The sequence below is a fragment of the Chlorocebus sabaeus genome, chromosome 13 (genome assembly GCF_047675955.1).
Source record: "Chlorocebus sabaeus isolate Y175 chromosome 13, mChlSab1.0.hap1, whole genome shotgun sequence".
NCBI lineage: Eukaryota > Metazoa > Chordata > Mammalia > Primates > Cercopithecidae > Chlorocebus > Chlorocebus sabaeus.
The window spans coordinates 42,698,200-42,718,375 of record NC_132916.1 but is presented as its reverse complement, the minus strand read 5'-3'; the positions used below and the strand labels follow the sequence as shown (position 1 = coordinate 42,718,375).

General features: G+C 33.8%; 2 protein-coding genes across 6 annotated transcripts in view; one reads left to right on the top strand and one right to left on the bottom strand.

Moving 5' to 3' along the window:
* CEP85L (centrosomal protein 85 like) overlaps window positions 1-20,176 on the top strand; it is a 233,494-nt gene that overhangs the window by 137,097 nt on the left and 76,221 nt on the right. The window lies entirely within an intron of this gene.
* Window positions 497-17,074, bottom strand: PLN (phospholamban). Its single transcript, XM_008007219.3, has 2 exons — window positions 15,045-17,074; window positions 497-4,430 (listed from the first exon to the last, which is right to left on the bottom strand). The coding sequence occupies exon 2, from the start codon at window positions 4,331-4,333 to the stop codon at window positions 4,175-4,177; it is 159 nt and encodes a 52-aa protein (XP_008005410.1). The 5' UTR covers window positions 4,334-4,430; window positions 15,045-17,074; the 3' UTR covers window positions 497-4,174.

Sequence of the window (20,176 nt, the reverse complement as noted above, 5' to 3'; positions counted from 1 at the left end):
AAACCATCAAGAGTAAGGAGTCTAGTATTCTGAAGCATTTTCCTTTGTGAATGAAGAGAAGCCATTATGCCCTCAGATGGTTTATGACAAAAGGCTCCATGTGTAATGTCCACTGCTAGTCTTTGACTCTTTCCTCTGTAGTACATCACATTTCTGCTACCCACCCCCTGCAACCCCTAAACTGCCTGACTCTGTAAGGACTATGACAGAGGAGAAAAAGCAGTCTGGTCTTCTTTCTGGGAAGAATCCTTCCCTTTCCATGGCCCCCTTGAGTTCCTTTTCTTAAGGGAAGGTAGGGTGGAAGGGTGGAGGATAAACACTTCTACACATAATGGCAGTGTCCATTGGATTCCTGTAAGCCCACGATGGATCTCCCAGACAGTAGTGAAAAAGTTGTTTATCCTTTTTTTCCCTAGGATGTTTCTGAACTTCAGGTGGCAGTGATTAAAAAGATGAAATTTTGTGCCTATTTAGTCATAAGGATGTTTGAACAGTTATGGTATTGGCACCTATGCATATTTTACTAAAGATTTTCCCTTGTATAGACAAAAAATTTGGACCAAGCGTAGTAACTCACCCCTGTAATCCCAGCACTTTGGAAGGCGGATGGGGGGCAGATAGCTTGAGGATAGGAGTTTGGGACCAGCCTGGGCTAGTGAGACCCCATCTCTACAAAAAATAAAAAGAATTAGCCATATGTGGTGATGTGCCGCTATAGTGCCAGCTACTTGGGAACCAGGGTTGGAGAATCCCTTGCACCCCAAGAGTTCAAGGCTGCAGTGAGCAATGATCATGTGACTGCATTCCAGCGTGCATGACAGAGTAACATCCTGTCTCTTGATTTAAAAAAAAAATGATAAAATGAGTTAAAGTAAAATTACTTTTTATCTAACACGAAATAATAATGAAAAAGTTTTATCTATAACCTGGGAGTGTTTAATGTATTCTGTTATGTCCTGTGAAAAGAAAGTTTTCTTATTTTCATTCTTTCTTATTTTTGTACTCTATTCTTTTATTTTTTAACTGTTTGAGATAATTTATATATTCAAAGATGTGAACACCATGACACTCCCTATATTAGGATATGACACATTCATTAGGTAGTTAAAAAGGACTTTTATATACATGTTTTAATGAATAAAATTAGTAATGTGTTTGACTTTTTTATCTGTCAAGTTTTCTATGTAATATTGGCATAAAATTCTGGACATTTTAAAGTGTGTTGTTACTTAGCAGAAGAACAGATCTTTTCTGAAAATTTATTATAGCCCTACTTTGCAAGAAGACTCAAAAATAATCAAAAGATAAGTAATGCCTGTGTAGTAGCAATTCATTATCTTATATAGGTCTGCCCTCTTGTGTGTCTGTACTTGTGCATCTTGATTTTGTTTTATTTGGGGAAAGTCACCAGAAAAACCCCTGTAAAATCAAAACTAAAATTAGAATTTTTTATCGGTAGTATCAGTTCTCAGTGTATTGTAGAGCAGCTTCACTGAGTTTTCAAGAACCTTCATTTTAATATAGTGATTCTGATTTGCATTAAACAAATATATATTCTTATCCAATTAAAATATAAAAGGTAACATTAAGCATTTAAAAATTGTTTTTAGTACCCTGTAAATTAAGATAAGAACTTATTCTATAGTAGAACATATTTGAGCGTTTAGTATATTAAATTTTAAAAATAAATTGTTTTCTTATATCTTATTCTTTACACTTTGTGATGAAGAATAATTATTTAAAGAGTTTATTCTACTTCATAATTTGAGTTATAGTATAGTATTCTGTAATCCTCACAGAATAAGATTTTAATTTCTATCAAAGAATGAAGAACAAAAAAATTAGTTGTTTCTGTTTACTGAGAAAAAGATTGTAACGAACAATGTAATCAAAGGAGTATGACTAATCAGTTCAAATTTTCCACTTGTTTTTAAGACCAGTGCAGCTTATTATAGAACTTGAATACTTTTTGTGTTGGTAATTTACTAAAACCAGTGAAGTGAGTGTATCACCTGTTATTTATAAGCTTTTTACTTGTTATTAGGGATTTCCAGCTTGTAGATGAGGTGTCACTTAAGAAATCTCTGCCCTTGTGTTCTTCAGATATCCCTGAACCAAACACTTTCCACTCCCCATCTCCAATACCTCTCATGGGTTCAGAAAATTTAATGGTGTCTCCTTCACTATTGAGTTAGCAACACTTGTGTAAGAAACCAAGGTCAATATTGATGTTATATGTTCTTTTAGTAATCATGTTTTAGAAGATATGGTTAATTACACATCCTCTACTCTTTTAATCATAGTTGTATTAGTAACATGTCTTCAACTGAAATTAAAATTGTTGGATTATGCAGTATAGGTGTGAACTATTTTAAACTTAATTTTAACCTTTAGTCAACTTAAATTACCAAAGTTTGGTGAACATATTTTCCGGCACTAAATTTTACTTCAGTTGTTTTATGAGTTATTGGAAGATGCTCTGAAATGATCAGAGGAGAAATTGAAAATTTATTCATCAAGAAAATAATTATAGGTAACATTGCTGCATCTATAATTAAGCTCAGTAGAGTGGCCTACGAAATAGATGCTTGCCATTTGGTTGATAGATGAAGAAAAATATCTATCTCCTGTTACAGTTGACCCTTGAACAACAAGGGCTTGAATAGCGAGGGTCCACTTATACATGAATATTCTTTTTCCCCACTCCCCACACCCCTAAGACAAGATTGCAAGACCAACCCCTGCTCTTCCTCCCCGTCTTTCTCCTTCTCTTCCTTCTCTCAATGTGAAGACAATGAGAATGACGACTTTTATGTTGACCCACTTCCATTTAATGAATAGTAAATATATTTTCTCTTTTTTACAACGTTCTAAATAACATTTTCTTTTCTCTAGCTTACTTTATTGTAGGAATACAGTGTATAATACATATAACATGCAAAATATGTGTTAATTTACTGTTTATGTTATCAGTAAGGTTTATGGTCAACAGTAGGCTATTAGGTAGTTAAGATTTTGCGGACCCATGGATTGTCAGCTCCCCTAACCCCCATATTCAAGGGTCAGCTGTAGATGTAATAGATGGGCCAACAAGTTCATTTCAAAATATAATCTAAGAATTAGTTAATATTTGGAGAGAGAATTCATATTTTTATATTTTTAAATACTTGAGATAATATATTTTTTTGTCACTGGAAATCTTGTGTTATTTTCCTTGCCTGCGTTGGATGTTAGGTTGGAATGGAAGACAACCTGTAAAATCAGTCTGAAGTCTTAAGGTTTCATGATTCCAAAGATACAGCGTGGTAAACTAGGTAACTCTAGGTCAGATAATTCACTACAGTGTCTTAAATGAAGATTAAATTCTATTCTGTTAGTATATTAGTGATATGACTAATCTCACTGTTACATATTAACCCCCAGTTCTCATCTGTTGATCATATATGTCTTAGAACAGATTTATGGTTTACCTACAGGTACTAGAATTCTGTGATTCTTTGAAAAAATTACTTAAGAGTAATTTTATTATGTAAGAGTATGGCCTTACTTTTCCATACTTGATTCTCATCAACTTTAAAAAATGTTAATGTGGCATAGCAAAAATGCAATTTCTGTTTTAGAATGTTACTACAAAGAGTTACTACAGAGTTCTTTATAATAAGATAACAGATGTGAGGAGTCAGTGGACTGTTTTGAATAATGACACTTCATTTGTATTATTACTTTGATACTTGGTGAAGACTTGAAAAATACTTAGTATTAAAGAAGCTTTTACAGTGTAATATAAGTTATATTCACCTCAAAAGAGTAAAGATAATGCTTTATATATGAAGTGAACTTGTTGGCAGTGCAGTTTCAAAACTAAACTCTTATTTCGTCTTCAGAAAAGATTTGGGATACAAATTTGTGAGCCATGTTGAGGAAATCAACAGTTACATTTTATACACTTATTTTAAAGTCAATTTTTGAAAATAAAGCCCTTTTCATGTTTACAAGATCCAGCAGATGAATACATTTGCTAACAATAAGTTTTAGTCTTAATCTTGACCTTTTCACAAAGAAACTCTTCTACTCAGGAAGTGGTCTGTTTTACAGTATTGTTTTCCCGTCTGCATGGGATGACAGATTTTAAGCTGATGTGGCAAGTTGCAGATCTAGAGGTTGTAGCAGAACTTCAGAGAAGCATCACGATGATACAGATCAGCAAGAGACATATTAAGATGAGACAGAAATTGATAAATAGATTCTGTAGATTTTGACGTGCTTGTTGAGGCATTTCAATGGTTGAGGCTCTTCTTATAGCTGAGCGAGTGAGGTATTGGACTTTCTCCATGATACCAGCAGGAGAGGAAGTCTGAAGTTTTAAGTGATTAAGAGAAAGATAAAAAGCTGGTAGCCAAATATGAGATAACTGTCTTCTTTTAGGTAGCCTGGAATGTAAAAATAATAAATGGATTAGAATAATATATGTAACCTATTATCAGGACAAAAAATGCAATTTTGTATTAATTCATCTTCCTCAGCACTATTATTTATAACATCAAGTGTTTCTATAGTCTCTCTCTCTCTCTCTCTCTCTCTCTGTGTGTGTGTGTGTGTGTGCATGTGTTTCCATGTGTCTCTCTCCTTTTTTGATGGGGCACACCATGACAGTCTCATTTGTGTTAGGAGTAGTAACTTCAGTCTTTGCTTTTTTCTCTCAAATTTACTACAAGTATTGCAGTAATCCTCAGTGTCATCCATAAGTTCCTGGAAACCAAGACTTTATGCAAAACAACATATAACAAAACCATTTTTACCCTAGGCTGATTGATGTAAATAAGAGGTAAGTTCCTATAGCACATTTCTGGTCACAAGAACATCACCAAACTTCTCAATAAAGACCCCAAGCACTTCTAATATTAAACGTTGAGAGAAATATGAATTATATGTACATTTAAGAAAGATTAATAAAAACCACATAGGCCAGGTGCAGTGGCTCACGCCTGTAATCCCAGCACTTTGGGAGGCCAAGGCGGGCAGATCCCCTGAGGTCAGGAGTTTGAGACCAGCCTGGCCAACATGGTGAAACCCTGTCTCTACTAAAAATATAAAAATTAGCTAGGCTGGTGGCATGTGCCTGTAATCCTAGCTACTTGGGAGGATCGCTGGAGCCCAGGAGGCAGGGGTTGCAGTGAGCCCAGATCATGCCACTGTACTCCAGCCTGGGTGACACAGCAAAACTCTGTCTCAAAAAAAAAAGCCAACAAAGATAATTACCCAGTATTTCGTGAATCAGTGAGTAACAGTGGTTGTGATGGTCAATTAAAAACATGGAATCAATGTTTGAGAAATACAATGGGATCTCTTTTTGTGCCATAGCATTTATTGTCATGCATTTGTATGATCACCCTAGACTTTACCAGTTTTTATTTGATAATAATTTGTATTCATCCATTCATTCATTTTTCAACCCTCTTATTCTGGTTTGGGGTGCTGGTGGCTGGAGCCAATCCCAGCAGCTCAAGGAGGGAGGAACCCACCTTGGATAGGAGACCACTCCATCACAGGATACACTCATGTACACACACACACTCAACCCAGGACAACTTAAACATGCCAGTGAACCTAATGTGCACAGTTTTGGGATATGGGAGGAAACGAGAGTCCCACAGATATGGGGAGAACATTCAAGCTGCACACATACTTAAATGTTATAACAAAATGACATAGAAGGAAATGATGTTATTTGAGGACCTGCTGTATTTGGTTTAAGGTACAGCACGTTTTGGGTTATTCTTTTGGGTAAAAGTTCTCACATATAGTTTCTTTAAATCTGTTACTCTGTAGATGTAATTGATTTGATCAGTTACTGTATTAATAGCTCCAGAGCCAATCTCATAAAAAGGAAATGCATACAACAAATTGTTCCCTGGATCTTGATTTTTATCCAAAATAAAATAGTGTTAAATGGGAAGTGTTTTACCAAAAATATGGATTCAAATTGTCATTCCTTTTTATGATTTTATAGCTTTATAGAATGTTACCTTAACTAACATTTTAATAAGATTTGATTTTTAAGTACTGAAGACTATCAAGCTTGGAATCCATAGTAATTATTATTATCTCACCATCTACCACAGACATTTTCTATTTACAGACCTCTACTTAATAGCAGTAGTTTCCATGATGCCTTCTTTCAGAGATCCCATAAGCTATTGCTGCCTGTGGGGTCTATACTTTGATGATTAATAAAACAAATAAGAATTTACATGTTATTACAGAAAAATTATATATAGACTGAAAATTAACTGTATTAACTGTCCAGAGATAATGGTTATTAACACTTGGGGGACATTTTGTTTTCAATCAGGATACTTCTGCATCAATTTTGAAATAAGAAAAATAAAAAATGGAGTAAAAAAGTTATAATTAATTGCCAGACGTAGTGACTGTTAACATTTTTTGACATATTATTGTTAATCAACATATTACTACCTTACCCCAACTGTCAGATTTTATTTTCTCCTAAGTCTTTCTATACATCTCATAAAAGCCTATCTCAACCTGTTAGCCCATTCCTGAGAGAGGAAAGTGCTGAAGGGAACAGAAGAAAGTACTGAAAGAATGGCAAAGGGGAAGGTAGGTATCAGGCCTGACCAGTTAGAACCCAGCATTTACTTTTACAGAGAAACCGTATGGTTTATGGTGTTTAGATTCTGTAGTGTTCAGTAGTTCAACTTGGCTCTATTATATTCTGAATTATATAGTAGACTGGGCCTTTTTTGGCTTGAGACTCTGTCCTCCTTCATAATATTGGTCTGTAGCAAGGAGTTCCAAAAAGCCAACTTCTATCAAATTTTCTTTCCTTAAAGAGTTATTAACAACCTTTAAGGTTTTTTCTAGCATGTATTTAAGGTATTTTTCTAGCATGTATTCTTCATTGTCTAAACGGTGGCTAATGGCTGTTATTTAGGTTGTCTGTAACAATTCTACTTAGAAAATAGCAGCTTATAAAAACAGAACTGCCGTTTGACCCAACAATCCCGTTACTGGGTATATATCCAGAGGAGTATAAATCTTTCTGCCATAAAAACATACACGCATGAATGTTCATTGCAGCACTATTCACAATAGCAAAGACATGAATCGGCTTAAGTGCCCATCAGTGACAGAGTGGAAATGTGGCTGTATACACCATGCAATATTGTACAGCCATAAAAAAGAAGGAAATCATGTCTTCTGCAGGAACATGAATGAAGCTGGAGGTCATTATCTCTAGCAAACTAACACAGGAAAAGAAAACCAGATACCACATGTTCTCACTTTTAAGTGAGAGTGAGATGATAAGAACTTACGAACACAAAGAAGGAAACAACAGATGCTGGGGTCTGCTTGAGTGGGGAGGATGGGAGGAGGGAGAGGAGCAGAAAAGATAACTGTTGGGTACTGGTCTTAATACTGGGGTGATTAAATAATGCATACAAACCCCCATGATGTGTGCTTACCTGTGTAACAAACCGTCACACATACCCCCAAACTTAAAAGTTAAAAAAAAGGAAAACAGCAGCTTAAACTTGACATATATTTAATGATGTTTGTTTGAATTCTTCAGGTAAAATAGAAATAGATTTTCTTTCGTTCTTTATTAAGATTCATCCTTTAAGTTGTTTCTGTTGATATTTGATTATTATAGATCTACTGGATTGGAGAATTATGGGAAGATTTTATTTATTTATTTATTTTTTTGAGACAGAGTCTCGCTCTGTTGCCCAGGCTGGAGTGAAGTGGCGTGATCTTGGCTCACTGCAAGCTCCACCTCCTGGGTTCACGCCATTCTCCTGCCTTAGCCTCCCAAGTAGCTGGGACTACAGGTGCCTGCCACCATGCCTGGCTAATTTTTTTTGTATTTTTAGTAGAAACTGGGTTTCACCATGTTAGCCAGGATGGTCTCGATCTCCTGACCTTGTGATCCGCCCGCCTAGGCCTCCCAAAGTTCTGGGATTACAGGCGTGAGCCGCTGCGCCTGGCCAAGTAGTCACCTTTTATGAAGATACGTAGCATAATACAGATAAGAAAGGAATTAGCCTTGGTAATTCCTATTTGAATATATGGTTTTGTGAGGTTTTTGGGCTTAGCTGGTCTTAAAAGGTCAGAAATTTTAAAAATTACTTTGAGGCAAAACATGGGAAAGGAGGGAGTTGGCCAGGAGTTTATCATGAAGCATATATACAGGAGTCATCCCCTACCTTGACACTGATAAGTTGTACTTCAGTCACATGAAACATGTCACCTTTCCATAAATACTCCATTCGCTTTTGTGATTTTATTCTTTGCACATGTTGTTCTATCTCTGCCTGGAATGCGTCCTCCACCTTTTGATTCTCTGCCAGGCAAGCTTCAGTTGATTCTTAAGGTTCAGTTTATATATCACTTCCTGATGAAACCTTTCATTAGTTATTAAGGTAGAATTGGTTGTCACCTCTACTGGTTTTTAATAGGGCTTTAGTGTTATCTATATGAGGATATCTATCAGATTATAGCACAATTTCAGTTTACATGTTTGTATCCCCAACTAGACTTGAAAGTTTCCGAAGTAAAGAAACCATGTGTTCATTTAGTATCCTAGTACTTAGTGCATAATTGGTATGTTTCAATAAATCATTAAAGTTAAATAAGGGATTTTTATGACTAAAACTATTAGAAAATTGTTAATAAAAAATAATGCTGTGGGCAGGTCACGGTGGCTCACGTCTATAATTCCAACACTTGGGAGGCCTAGGCGGGGGGAACGTTTGAGCCCAGGAGTTCAAGACCACCTTGGGCAACATAATGAGACCCCATCTCGTTTTTAATTAATTAATTATTTTTATGAATGGATGAATGAACGACAGGGTCTTGCTGTGTCACCATGGCTAGAATGCAGTTGTGCAATCATGGCTCACTGCACCTCAACTTTCCAGGCTCTAGTGATCTCCCTGCTTTAGCCTCCTGAGTAGCTGGGACCACAGGTGGGCACCATCATGCCTGGCTAATTTTTGTATTTTTGGTAGCGACAGGGTTTCACTGCTCTGCCCAGGCTGGTCTCAAACTCCTGAGCTCAAGTAATTCCTGGGATTACAAGTGTGAATCACCATGCCTGGCCCTCATTTTTAATAATAAGTTAAAAAATTTTTAAAATAATGCCGTGATTGACAGATTAGTTCTAATAACAATTTGTTAGTTGAACATGTAAGCTCTAATATTCTCCTCAAGCCTCTTTCTATCACAGATGAGAAAAATGAGGCTTAGAGGATTCACCTAAATTAATGGTCACCTGATTAACATAATATTAACCTGAACTAGACTTTGTATAAATGGGTTTTTAGTATTTGTGAAATACAAAGATGTGCCCAAAAGAGATGAGCTCTCTGCTGTTTAAAGCATAATTAACATACTTTAAAGATGATCTTATAATCCTACAACAGCTAACTGTTATTGAAAAACAAGAGTTTGTTTCTGGAAACAAATTTGGTATAAAGGAGAAGACCAAAAATAGTATCGTGTTTCTTGTCAGATTTAGAAATATGCTGTAATCCTAAAGTTATTTGTAGCTGCTTTATAATTTTACGCCTAAACTGAAAACAAATTTGCTTTACGTGCTAAAATGTTAATGATACACATTTAATTTATTGGGCTCAATTTTTTATAGTGGTATGATCTGAAATGTGTGGAATCCTAGTTCTATTGAATACCAACATTTGTATGATGATAATTAGGCCAGATTTTGTCCATAGAAGATGGGGTTTCCTGTCATATGTTGAGAATTGAAAACCTTTGTGTGGGAACAGCATAATCCTATTTTTAGAGTTGTCTGTGACCTTTACTACGTTATAATTCATGGTTGTCAGATGTTTATCATTCTCTTCTCTGCACTGACAACCACCGTATGAGTTTCCTTTTTTTTAAAAAAAAATAAAATAAATTTCTTAACAGCCAAGCTGTTTAATAATTTTTGATGGAAAGCATAGAAAAATAGTTTAGTTTTATTTTCATGTTATCTGATCTTTTTAGAGCATTCTATTAGTCTAATCATAAATAGTTTTGGGATTTTCTGAACTTGTGTCTGGCCTAAACAACCATGGAAACTGAAGTTACTCTCCATCCTCTTATTAAAAGAATGACTATATATATATATACACATACACACATATAAATTGGTTGTTTTGACAGAAGAGTGGTATTCACTTATAGATGAATTTTAAAATCAATTTATCTTGTAGGCCCTAGAATCAAGAGTACTGAAAACATGAAAGGTGCTTGTTAGGAGTTTGGGTGTAGAAATGCCAGACTCCTGTCTCTTGAGTTGCATGTCAGAGGCAGAAAAGTATCCACAGAGTATCTTATGTCTGTGGATCCATGATTACTCTACTTTTTAGGGGAATGAGAAGAATAAAAATAAAGAATTCTTTACTATTCTTTGTGGGATTTATAAATCCTTTGGTTGTCTTCTTTTCCTCAAGAAAAGTGACACTGGAAATTTAAAAAAACAATCAAGGTCAAGATAGTATGGTTTTTTTTTTTTTTTTTAGGTGGAAGAAGGAAATAGAAAAGCCATTAGGCAACTCTAATCTTTTGACTAATGTTGTATACCATGTTAGGCAGCATGTTTGGTGGAAGGTACTATATATCAACTCCTTCAGGAGTCCTTACTTTGTCTGCAGTGAGTCCTGTTTTAGCAATATAATATCAAATGCATTCTTGTGCGGAAGGCACCTCAATAGTCTTCTGAAAACTTTTGGTGGCCTGCTTTATGACTTGCTAGACAATTGATGCTTTAATGATGTTGTATATGCTGAGCATTAATCCCCACCTATACTTTAAGCATGTTCAGTGCTTGCCGTACTTCTCAAACTTCAGCATTTTTGGTGATATGCCTTTTGCTGAAATAATAAATTCCTGGAATTCTTTATATTTGTAGAATTTAGAATTTTGCTTTTCTCCTTTTATTTTTGTTTATTCTTTTAGTAAACATGGGAATACTGAAGCAATACTTTATTAAATTGAATTCAAGTAATATCTAAGGCTACAATCTGATATACTCTAGGATGTTTTTTCCATCTGTTTGGTTTAGAAGATTAGAATTTTCTATAGATTGAATTTGAATGAACAGGGCTTGTCTATATTTGGATTATTTGGAATTTTATTTTATTTTTCTACTACTTTCTGACATTTCCACAGGTAAGCGATAAGTGAACGTGTATACAACCTTTTTTGGACTTGTGGTAATAAATTAGGACAGTTCATCATTAGATTTATGATGAATCTGTTGGCTTACAAAATTCACTCCAGTGGAGTCATTTTCCTTTTGAGATTGCCTAATACTAAACTTGGACATTCTGTTTGAAGTTACTTTGTGGTAGCAACATTCCAGAGCTTTGTTGGTCCAGACTGGCGGTTTGAAAGAATCTTCAAGCTGCTTCTGTCTGGTTATGAAAATAATTGTATATGCATAAAAATCAATATATTCTCACTCCTAAATTACCCGTAATGAAGTGCTCCTCATGTTAAGTCTTGAGGAGAATTCATTAAACAACAGCACAGAGAGATTTTTCTCTCTGAAATTGACAGTTGAGCTTATTGCTATTGCTACATTGTCTGTAGGTTTGCTTTCATTATTGTTTTTTAAATATTGAAACAATGCTTTACAAATTTATTTACAAGTAAAATACTCTTCTTAACCCTGTAGGAGTTGGAACTTCAGAATCTTTTTGGGGGGAAGAGAATATGGGGGGGTAGTATTGAGAAAGGCTTAAGGAGAAATGAATGTCATTTAATAAATGTACCCCCTATTAATGTGAGTGTATTGGTCAACCTTTTTTTTGCGGGGGGAGCAGGGGATGGGGGTTGAAAACTAAAGATGGAGTACCTTTTCAAAGGCACTAGAGGTCCTCAGTTGACTATGAGTATGCTGTACATCCAGGCTTCATTTTCATGTGTTTATTTGGTAACACATGCTTCAGAATTATTCTGGGTAAGAACTTTGATGTGCTATTTCTGCAAATATACAAAGAGACTACATCTTATCTAATTTATGCCACTGTAATTTAGAAGGATTATTTTCTTGATTTTTCTACCTTTAGGTTTACTTTGCTAGTATGATCATTTCTTTGTTAATTCACAGTTTTGATGAAAGTTAGGGATTTTTGTAGCAAATAACAAAGCAAGATTGATTAAACATGTCAAAACAAATAGTTTTGGATATTTAAAATGGTAGAGTATGGGGAGGGGGGAATTCAGAAATAAAACTGAGGAATGCTGAGGACTGAGGGTTTAATAGGGAACCTAGAATAAAGTATCGAAATGTGGTTTTTGTGAAAGTTTTGAGGAGATATTAACTTGGATTTTAGGTATCAGATGAATTGAAGGCATGAGTATTTTAGCAATGAAACAAATAAAAGGAAACTTTGATTGATTGGGGTATGTTATGGTTTTTTGAAGTCTGTGCAGTTAGTTTGAATTTTGTCTAACTGCAGTTAGTTATTTTGCTTAATAACTAAGGACATCTGTAATGTTTGTATATTTCTGGTTTTGAAAATGATCAGTAGAATATAATTTAGGCTATTAAGAATGTAATGCCTGATGTATAAATTGAATTTAAGTGAAATGGAATGGTTTTAAATTAAAATAGAAGTTTATATTCTCTGAATTTGCCTTTTAGAGTATCATTTACAGTGTTTGGGGGCTTTCAAATTTGGTTTATCAGTGTCATGATTTACTTCAAGCCATGCTGGTCAGTATATAGAGGATGTGCATGTGGCTTAGTGATAAAACCTAAACTTCTGCTAAGGTTTCCCTGTTTTCTTAGTTATGTGATCTTGAGCAGTTCACCTTTTTGCATCTTTCTTAAATTGTAGAATAGGGATGCAGTATCAAATATATAATTAAGAGGACCAAATAAAATATTTGTGTACACCAGTATATTAGGAAATTGTTCTTTAAGAAGAAGTTTTAATTGGCCCTCCTCATTTCTGGGATTGGTAATATATTGTCTAATTTAGAGAGGTAACTAGACTTTAAATTTGTTTTTAAATTAAAAATGTAATATATTACATAATTTAGTATTACATGTGTAATTAGTACATTAAAACATTAAAATACATTAAAATTTTCTGAAACCATTGTGTTTATGCAATATTTTCTTATTGTTTCTTAATCTTGCTAATTAAAGATATGATTATATACCCAAATGCGATTATTTTCCTTTATGCCTACTAAAATACAAATAAAATAGATTTGATATTTGATTTTGGGAAATGTTAGTGCTGTCACGCCTTTTAGTAAAGCATGTACTCTGACTCTTTCATGTGTTTATAAAACTTAATACTTCTTAATTTAAACGTCTTTCATATTTTTCCCATTTATTTCATCTAACACTTTTTTAAGCACTTACTTTTAAACCACATGTCTTCATAAACAAAGACAATACTTAACTGGCACTTTAAGGTATAGATGAACTAGTTGGGACATAATGTATGGTACTACCACATTATGTTTGAAATTTTAACGGTCTCTGTAAGTGGAATTTCTATTAACTGAGACATACTAGTGAGCTAAGGGTAACTTTAACAGAATTTCTGCTCTATCCAGAGGTTGTGTACTTTTTAGAGCAATATGTGATAAAGCGAAATTCTGATACAATAAAATAACTCATGAACACCCAATTTGAAGTGTGAGAATGTAATTTGATATTTGAATAAAAATGCACAAATAAGCATATAAGACACCTACACTGAATGACTTTTGTGTAATAGCAAAGGAAAATTATGAGTATAGAGATATGGAGATGCAATTAGGATACCTCAATGGTAGACAAAAATTATGTTTTTGTATGTCTTAAGGAAAACCGCTTACAGAATTACAAAGTTCGTATTTGTAGTGAGCAATAGAGTTCTCAATTCCCATTTGTCATGGGAATTGAGAATTTTAGAGGTAAATTTTAACATATATATAAAATATGAAAGTTAAAATAAATAAAGTATATGTAATTTTCTGTAAGCCCTGACAGAGATCTGAGATTGAGGAAATGTTTCATTTACTAAATTGAGGATTGTAACTTAAAGAATAGGGTAGAATTCAAACGGAAGTCATAAAATTGATTGTGGCATTTCCATTCCTGGCATTTATTTTATTTTCTCCTTTCTTTCTAAATCTCAGAGAGGAAATGGAGTAACACTGGAGGATAATAACTTGACAAAACTATAGGCATTAATAGGCAGAAATCCATTTAATCAAATTTGTGTGAAAATAAGATACTTAAGAATATTCATGTGTCAGAATAACTTTTTAAAGTGTCTATTCTCTAACAGATTTTTATGTGTTTGTGAAAAGTGTTTTAAAATTTCTAAACTTCTTTATGATACAATATTGAATTTAATATCAGTAACTCAATTTATTAACAGCATGGAATTTTTAGAAATGTTTCTTAAAAGTTGACTGGACTTTAGAGGGGAAACATCCTCAAGGGCACTTTAAAAGTAGCTTGTATTATATATTCTTAAGCTCCATTTCATTATTATTCACTGTATGAAATTATGATAATATTGCAATAGGCATGCTGATAATGTGCATGTTTGTAGTCAAATGACTTCATATTAGTTCAAATGTAAATAACTCAGTTCTGCACTGTTTCTCAGCAGAGCAATAAATAACAAAATTAAGTCATTGTTTTTGTGTGGAGAAATTAACCACTGCTGCCAAATATGGTAACATAATTGGAAGTTTTTTTAATTGGCAGAAATTCACATTTGAAAAGCAAAATAAAAGTGAAAGTTAAATTAAAATGACAAATAACCAGGATCAAAGATGAATATGACCTTTTTCATTTCAAAGTTGTCTCATTTTTACTGTCACTAAATGGATAAGCATTTATAAATTTAAGCACTTTGTCATGTCATTTTATTGCTTAAGTTTGAACTGATATTAATAAAATTAAATTATTTTAAAAGTTCAGATTATAGAAATTATAAGAATTAAAGAATTACAGAAAGTAAGAATTACCAAAGTCAGTGAAATCTGTTTCTTACCTTGGCTGCTGTGATCATCACAATATAGAGTATTGTGTTGTATGAAGTCTTATGGGTGTTTAGCTGGGGAGTTTTCTGACTCTGTCACCCGGTTTATGGGAACAGTTGCAGTAGGTGGAGGAGAAAAAGTGTTCTAGGGAGGTCTTATGATGTCACATAGGAATTCTGAAGTTTCGATTGGTTAGACATAGTCTTAGTCTCAGCACAACCAAACTTTAGAACTTCTTACTTTAGGTATGGAAAAGTCATTAACACTTTGTGCTTCATCTTTTGTTTCTAATTTAAAACAGTATATGGCAGATAAATGAAAAAAAAAAAAAAAAATAAATTTGAGGTGGTAGAAAGCTTTTGTTAAAGACTCATGCATCTTCAGGCTTAGAGATAATTGAATATTAATGGTGAAGATGTTGAAGAGCCAAAATAGTTACTACAGGAATTTTAATTATGAGAAAAATAAACACAAGTATAAGCAAAACAACTTTCATTGAATTCTTGCTGCTGTTGCTTTAATACCACGTCTTCATAATGTTAGCTTTCAACAAGACAATAGTGAAATATTTTTACACAATCAAATTTTATACCTATTTTCTTATTTTGTTGTGTGTATGGGAGAAGGAGTGTGTATGAGGAAATCAGGCTAGTTACTGCTTTTTGTTTTAAAAAATGATTTTTATCTTACAGTTAAAGAACTAATAAATTAATTCATTTGTGTTTTCTTCAATTAGCAGTTTAACAATATATTTGTGAATGGTAATTCTTATATTTAAACTGATACATATAATCCCCTGCAAAATCACAATATGCTACTTTTAAGTATTTAAGATTTTTTTAAACAGTTGCATTAAATTGTTACACAATCTTAATAAATTTTTTATAAACAGATGCAGTATTAAGGGCAACTTTATAGCTAAAAAGAAATAATTACAGATTCCAAATCAGTTACATATCAGTTAATGAGGCTTTATAGGTTTGATGTGTTGAAATTTAAGTTTTGTAATGTTTTTAAAAGGATGTGCCTCGTTTAATCTAGCAGGTGCTTTCCTGAAAATTACTATACAAATGAGATACTAGTAAGTGAGGATATTTTGAACTTCCTAGAACAGTTTATCTTACAGTAGAAATGGGGAAATAATTTTTTTGTAAAGCCGGGCATCATTCTCCTCTGTTTATCTAATTTGTTGTCATACATGTTAGATTTACTTCAGTCACCACACTTGAAAATATTAATTCTTAAATCTCTTCTTTAATTTTAGAGGAGGTACTTGTAATTTTTAATTTTTTAAATGCTTATGACAGAGTGAACTTAGCCCACTTCACTTTCTTATGGGTAACTAAAATGTGTAGCAGCAGCTGCTTATGTGCCCTTAAATGGAGATGATCTTGGCTTCTTCCAAAGAAAGAAAGTCCATCTCTAGAGCAAATCATTTGTTATTTAAAGAATCAGCTTAAAACTAAGTGAAAAATAATATTTTAACAAAGATACTCTGTGAACATTGCCAAGGGAAAATTTACAACTTAAAAGTAAAACCCAAGTTAAGGAAATCGCATGAATAATGTTTGTTACTTTTCTTAGTGCTACAACCATTTTTCTTTCAATCCTTACATAATGAGGATCTCTCAGCACCATCAGTTACCAATGATGATTGATAATATAAAACCTAGAAACCTAAAGAGGTGTACAGTAATTTGTCAGAGATAACCAACCGCTAAAGAACAGACTGAGGATTCAAATCCAGATCTGTCTGTTTATAATACCTAATCTATTGGCATATTGTGGGAAAAAATTATAATTTGAATATAGCTTTCATTAGAGTAGCCTATAGTAACTAAGAAATTTTTGAGATGTAAATAGGTGCATTCTTGAGCACTGTTAATAGTTTTAGAAAGTCTGCTTTAAGTTTGTCTACCAGTTATACATTCATTTGAAATTTAGGTGATAGATCGTTGTTCTAAGAACTTCTCATTCTAAGAAAATGGAATTAGTAATACTTAGTTGGATAAACCAAGAAGCTGCCATAGATTGAATAAAATATGCCCTAGTTACCACGAGTTTACAAGTTTACTTAAAAAATATACATAGGCATATATACACCTTAGAAGGATACTAACAACTGTGTGTGACATAGTTGGAAAATGGATTCAAAAAATTAACTTTTATATTGGTATAAGAGTGGGGAGTTTTTGTGTTTACCTTTTTCCTTTGGGTTAGCTAGTGAAGATGACGATGATGGTGATCCCACATGGAACTCTAGGAAATATTATATTTTCATTTTAACTAAACATTGTTTTTATTGCCCAAACAGAAAGTTGTTTAATAGGAGTATTAATGAGTTATAGTGTTATCAGTAGACTGTTCCTCAATGATTCCTCAACTAGAGGCTGGAAATTTTTTTTGAGGTGCTTTGTCGCAATCTTCATTTGGAGTCACACTATAGTTTGAATGTATTTTTGGTCACATGACTTTATACAAATAACTTCCTTAAGCAGCCTAATCTGTGCAGTAGTATTTGTGATGGTTTAATGACACGAAGTGTACATAGTGATTATCAGAGATCCTGCAACAGTGTTCATTTAGTGTTAGTACTTATTTTCTTTTTTCCTTTAGAAGGTGGATTCTTAAGGATAAAGTGTCTTTGAACTTGGATGGGAAAATAATTACAAATTTATTTTTACTAAGCTCTAAATGGAATTTAGTATTTCCTCAGTTTTAACTGAATCCTGGGTTCATGTCATTACTTTTGTTTTTATATAGTTTTGTAGCATTTTAAATGTATTCCTCAAAAGTATTACTAATTTTTTTTTTTTTTTTTTTTTTTGAGGCAGAGTCTCACTCTGTCACTCAGCCTAGAGTGAATGGTGTGATCTCGGCTCACTACAACCTCCGCCTCTCGGGTTCAAGCGATTCTCCTGCCTCAGCCTACCAAGTAGCTGAGACTATAGGCATGTGCCACCGTGCCCAGCTAATTTTTGTATTTTTAGTAGAGATGGGGTTTCACCATATTGCCCAGGCTGGTCTCAAACTCCTGACCTCATGATCTGCCCGCCTCAGCCTCCCAAAGTGCTGGGATTACAGGTGTGAGCCACCGCACCCGGCTGTGTTACTTTTTGTAAAGGACACTGTTACGTATGTAGTAATCTTTTACTTTGAGTATTTAAACTCCAGTCTGTAGTGGTGTATCTGGAGGGTAAAGAAGCTTCAAGATAGAACATTTTTTTGGAAATTTTTGACCAGAACTTAATTTAAGTGATGACTAAATTAAAGCATTTTAATATTTAGACAGATATACAGTAAAATGCAAGCTTCAAATCAATTTTTGTGTTGTCCACAATACATTAAAGATAAGGAGTTTTTTTAGATTAGATCTCCTAGACACCCAGGAGGAAGATTTTACCTAGCTCTTGAGGGTACTTGAGGGCTTGATAATTGCCATCTTAAATTTTTAAGCTACGTAGAGGGAAGGACTGGTTCAAAAAACATCTAAGCAAAACTGCGAATGAGAATAGTGGTCTGAGATTGAGAGGATGGAAATTCTCTTCCTAGGGCAATAGGGAGGAGAAAATAAGATTTACTCATTAACTGGGGTGGGGAGCTGTGAATACAACCCAATGATAAAGTAACCTATAAAGCTTAGGGGTCATTTTGGGGAGCTAGTTTCACTTTTCACTTGATTTGCCAGATAATCTGGAGACCCAAACATTTTATTTTTTCATAAAAATCTGAATTCTGGACAAATTCTCTTTCCTTATCTTGATGAGGGGTGGAGAAGAGAGTCAAGAGAGGCCAGATGGATTAAGAAAAGGACTCATATAGGTCTACATAATTTTTGGAAAGTTATTAAACATTCTAAGTGATAGAAATGCTATAGCATGCTATGTGGCTTCAAGGAAATTGTTGTTTATCAGTATACAAGTAATATGGAAATGAAAATTTAACATGTGGAAGGTAACCACTAGTGCAAGATAACACCAGGAGAAAAAGAAATTTCCAATTGAGAGTCAAATGAGCACGTGTAATAATAAGCAGTATGACTTCTAAGAGAAGTGTATGTTTTGTACAAAGGAAACAGAACCAAAGCCAAAAATAACAAAGGGAAACACATACATCACAAAACAAATTTAACAACAAAAACCAACCCTTAGGTCTCCAGATACTTGCTTCAAAATTCTATAGAGTCCAGATCATGATGCTGTTACATTAAGAAGGTTCCAGTTCAATTTAATGGTTGTAGTGTTTCTCCAGACACATTAAATTTCTTATCTTTGTGGTTGATATCTCAGCCCTTTGAGCTCCTCGCATTCGCAAACTTTGTGGTGGCACCATCACTGATTTTGATACAAAATTGAAATTGGAGGCTCATACCTTTTCTGGGTTTTACCAGACTCCCCATTCACTTAGAAACCAAATGCAAATTGTGAAATATAAGTCTTTGTTCTCATAGCCTGAACAACTGTCCTCTTAACTTTCATAGAGGTTTATTAACTAGTTTTTCTACTCTCTGTCATGACCCTTTCCTACTCAGTTTTTACTCTGATATCCAAGTGCACATCTGATTGTCATTCATATGCTAAGAACTTTTCATTGATTTCTCTTTCAAGATGAAAAACCCACTCTTTACAGAACTACAAAAAAAACTCTTTCCTGATCTGTCCATTGCCATGTATGCCTCCCATAACGATTTGACAACTCTGCCATTATGTTATTTCTTCTATCTGAAATATTTTCCTTAGTGTCTTGTTCTTACGGAACTCCTTCATTATTCAGAGTTAGGTGGGGAGAAGCCCTGTTTTGCTTGTTCTTAATTTCTAATTATATAAGTAATAAGTGAGTATCTCTTATAATTCAGAAAAATCAGATAAATCTGAAGTCGGAGGGGGACTTTCTATATTATATAGGTATATTTATTTTCTTTGTCATAAACTTCATGAATAGAGACTGATTTATTTTTCTAAGCTCTACACACTGCTTATCCCTTAGAAGGCTCAATAAGATATTTTTATAGTTAACGAATATTTAGAATATTGTTTTTCCATTACAAGTGAACTCATAAAAAGGGTAAGTTGAAAGAAGAGAGAATAAAGGCCCTCAGAAACTTAGATAAACTAATTTTCTTTGTCCCTAATGATTGCCTCTG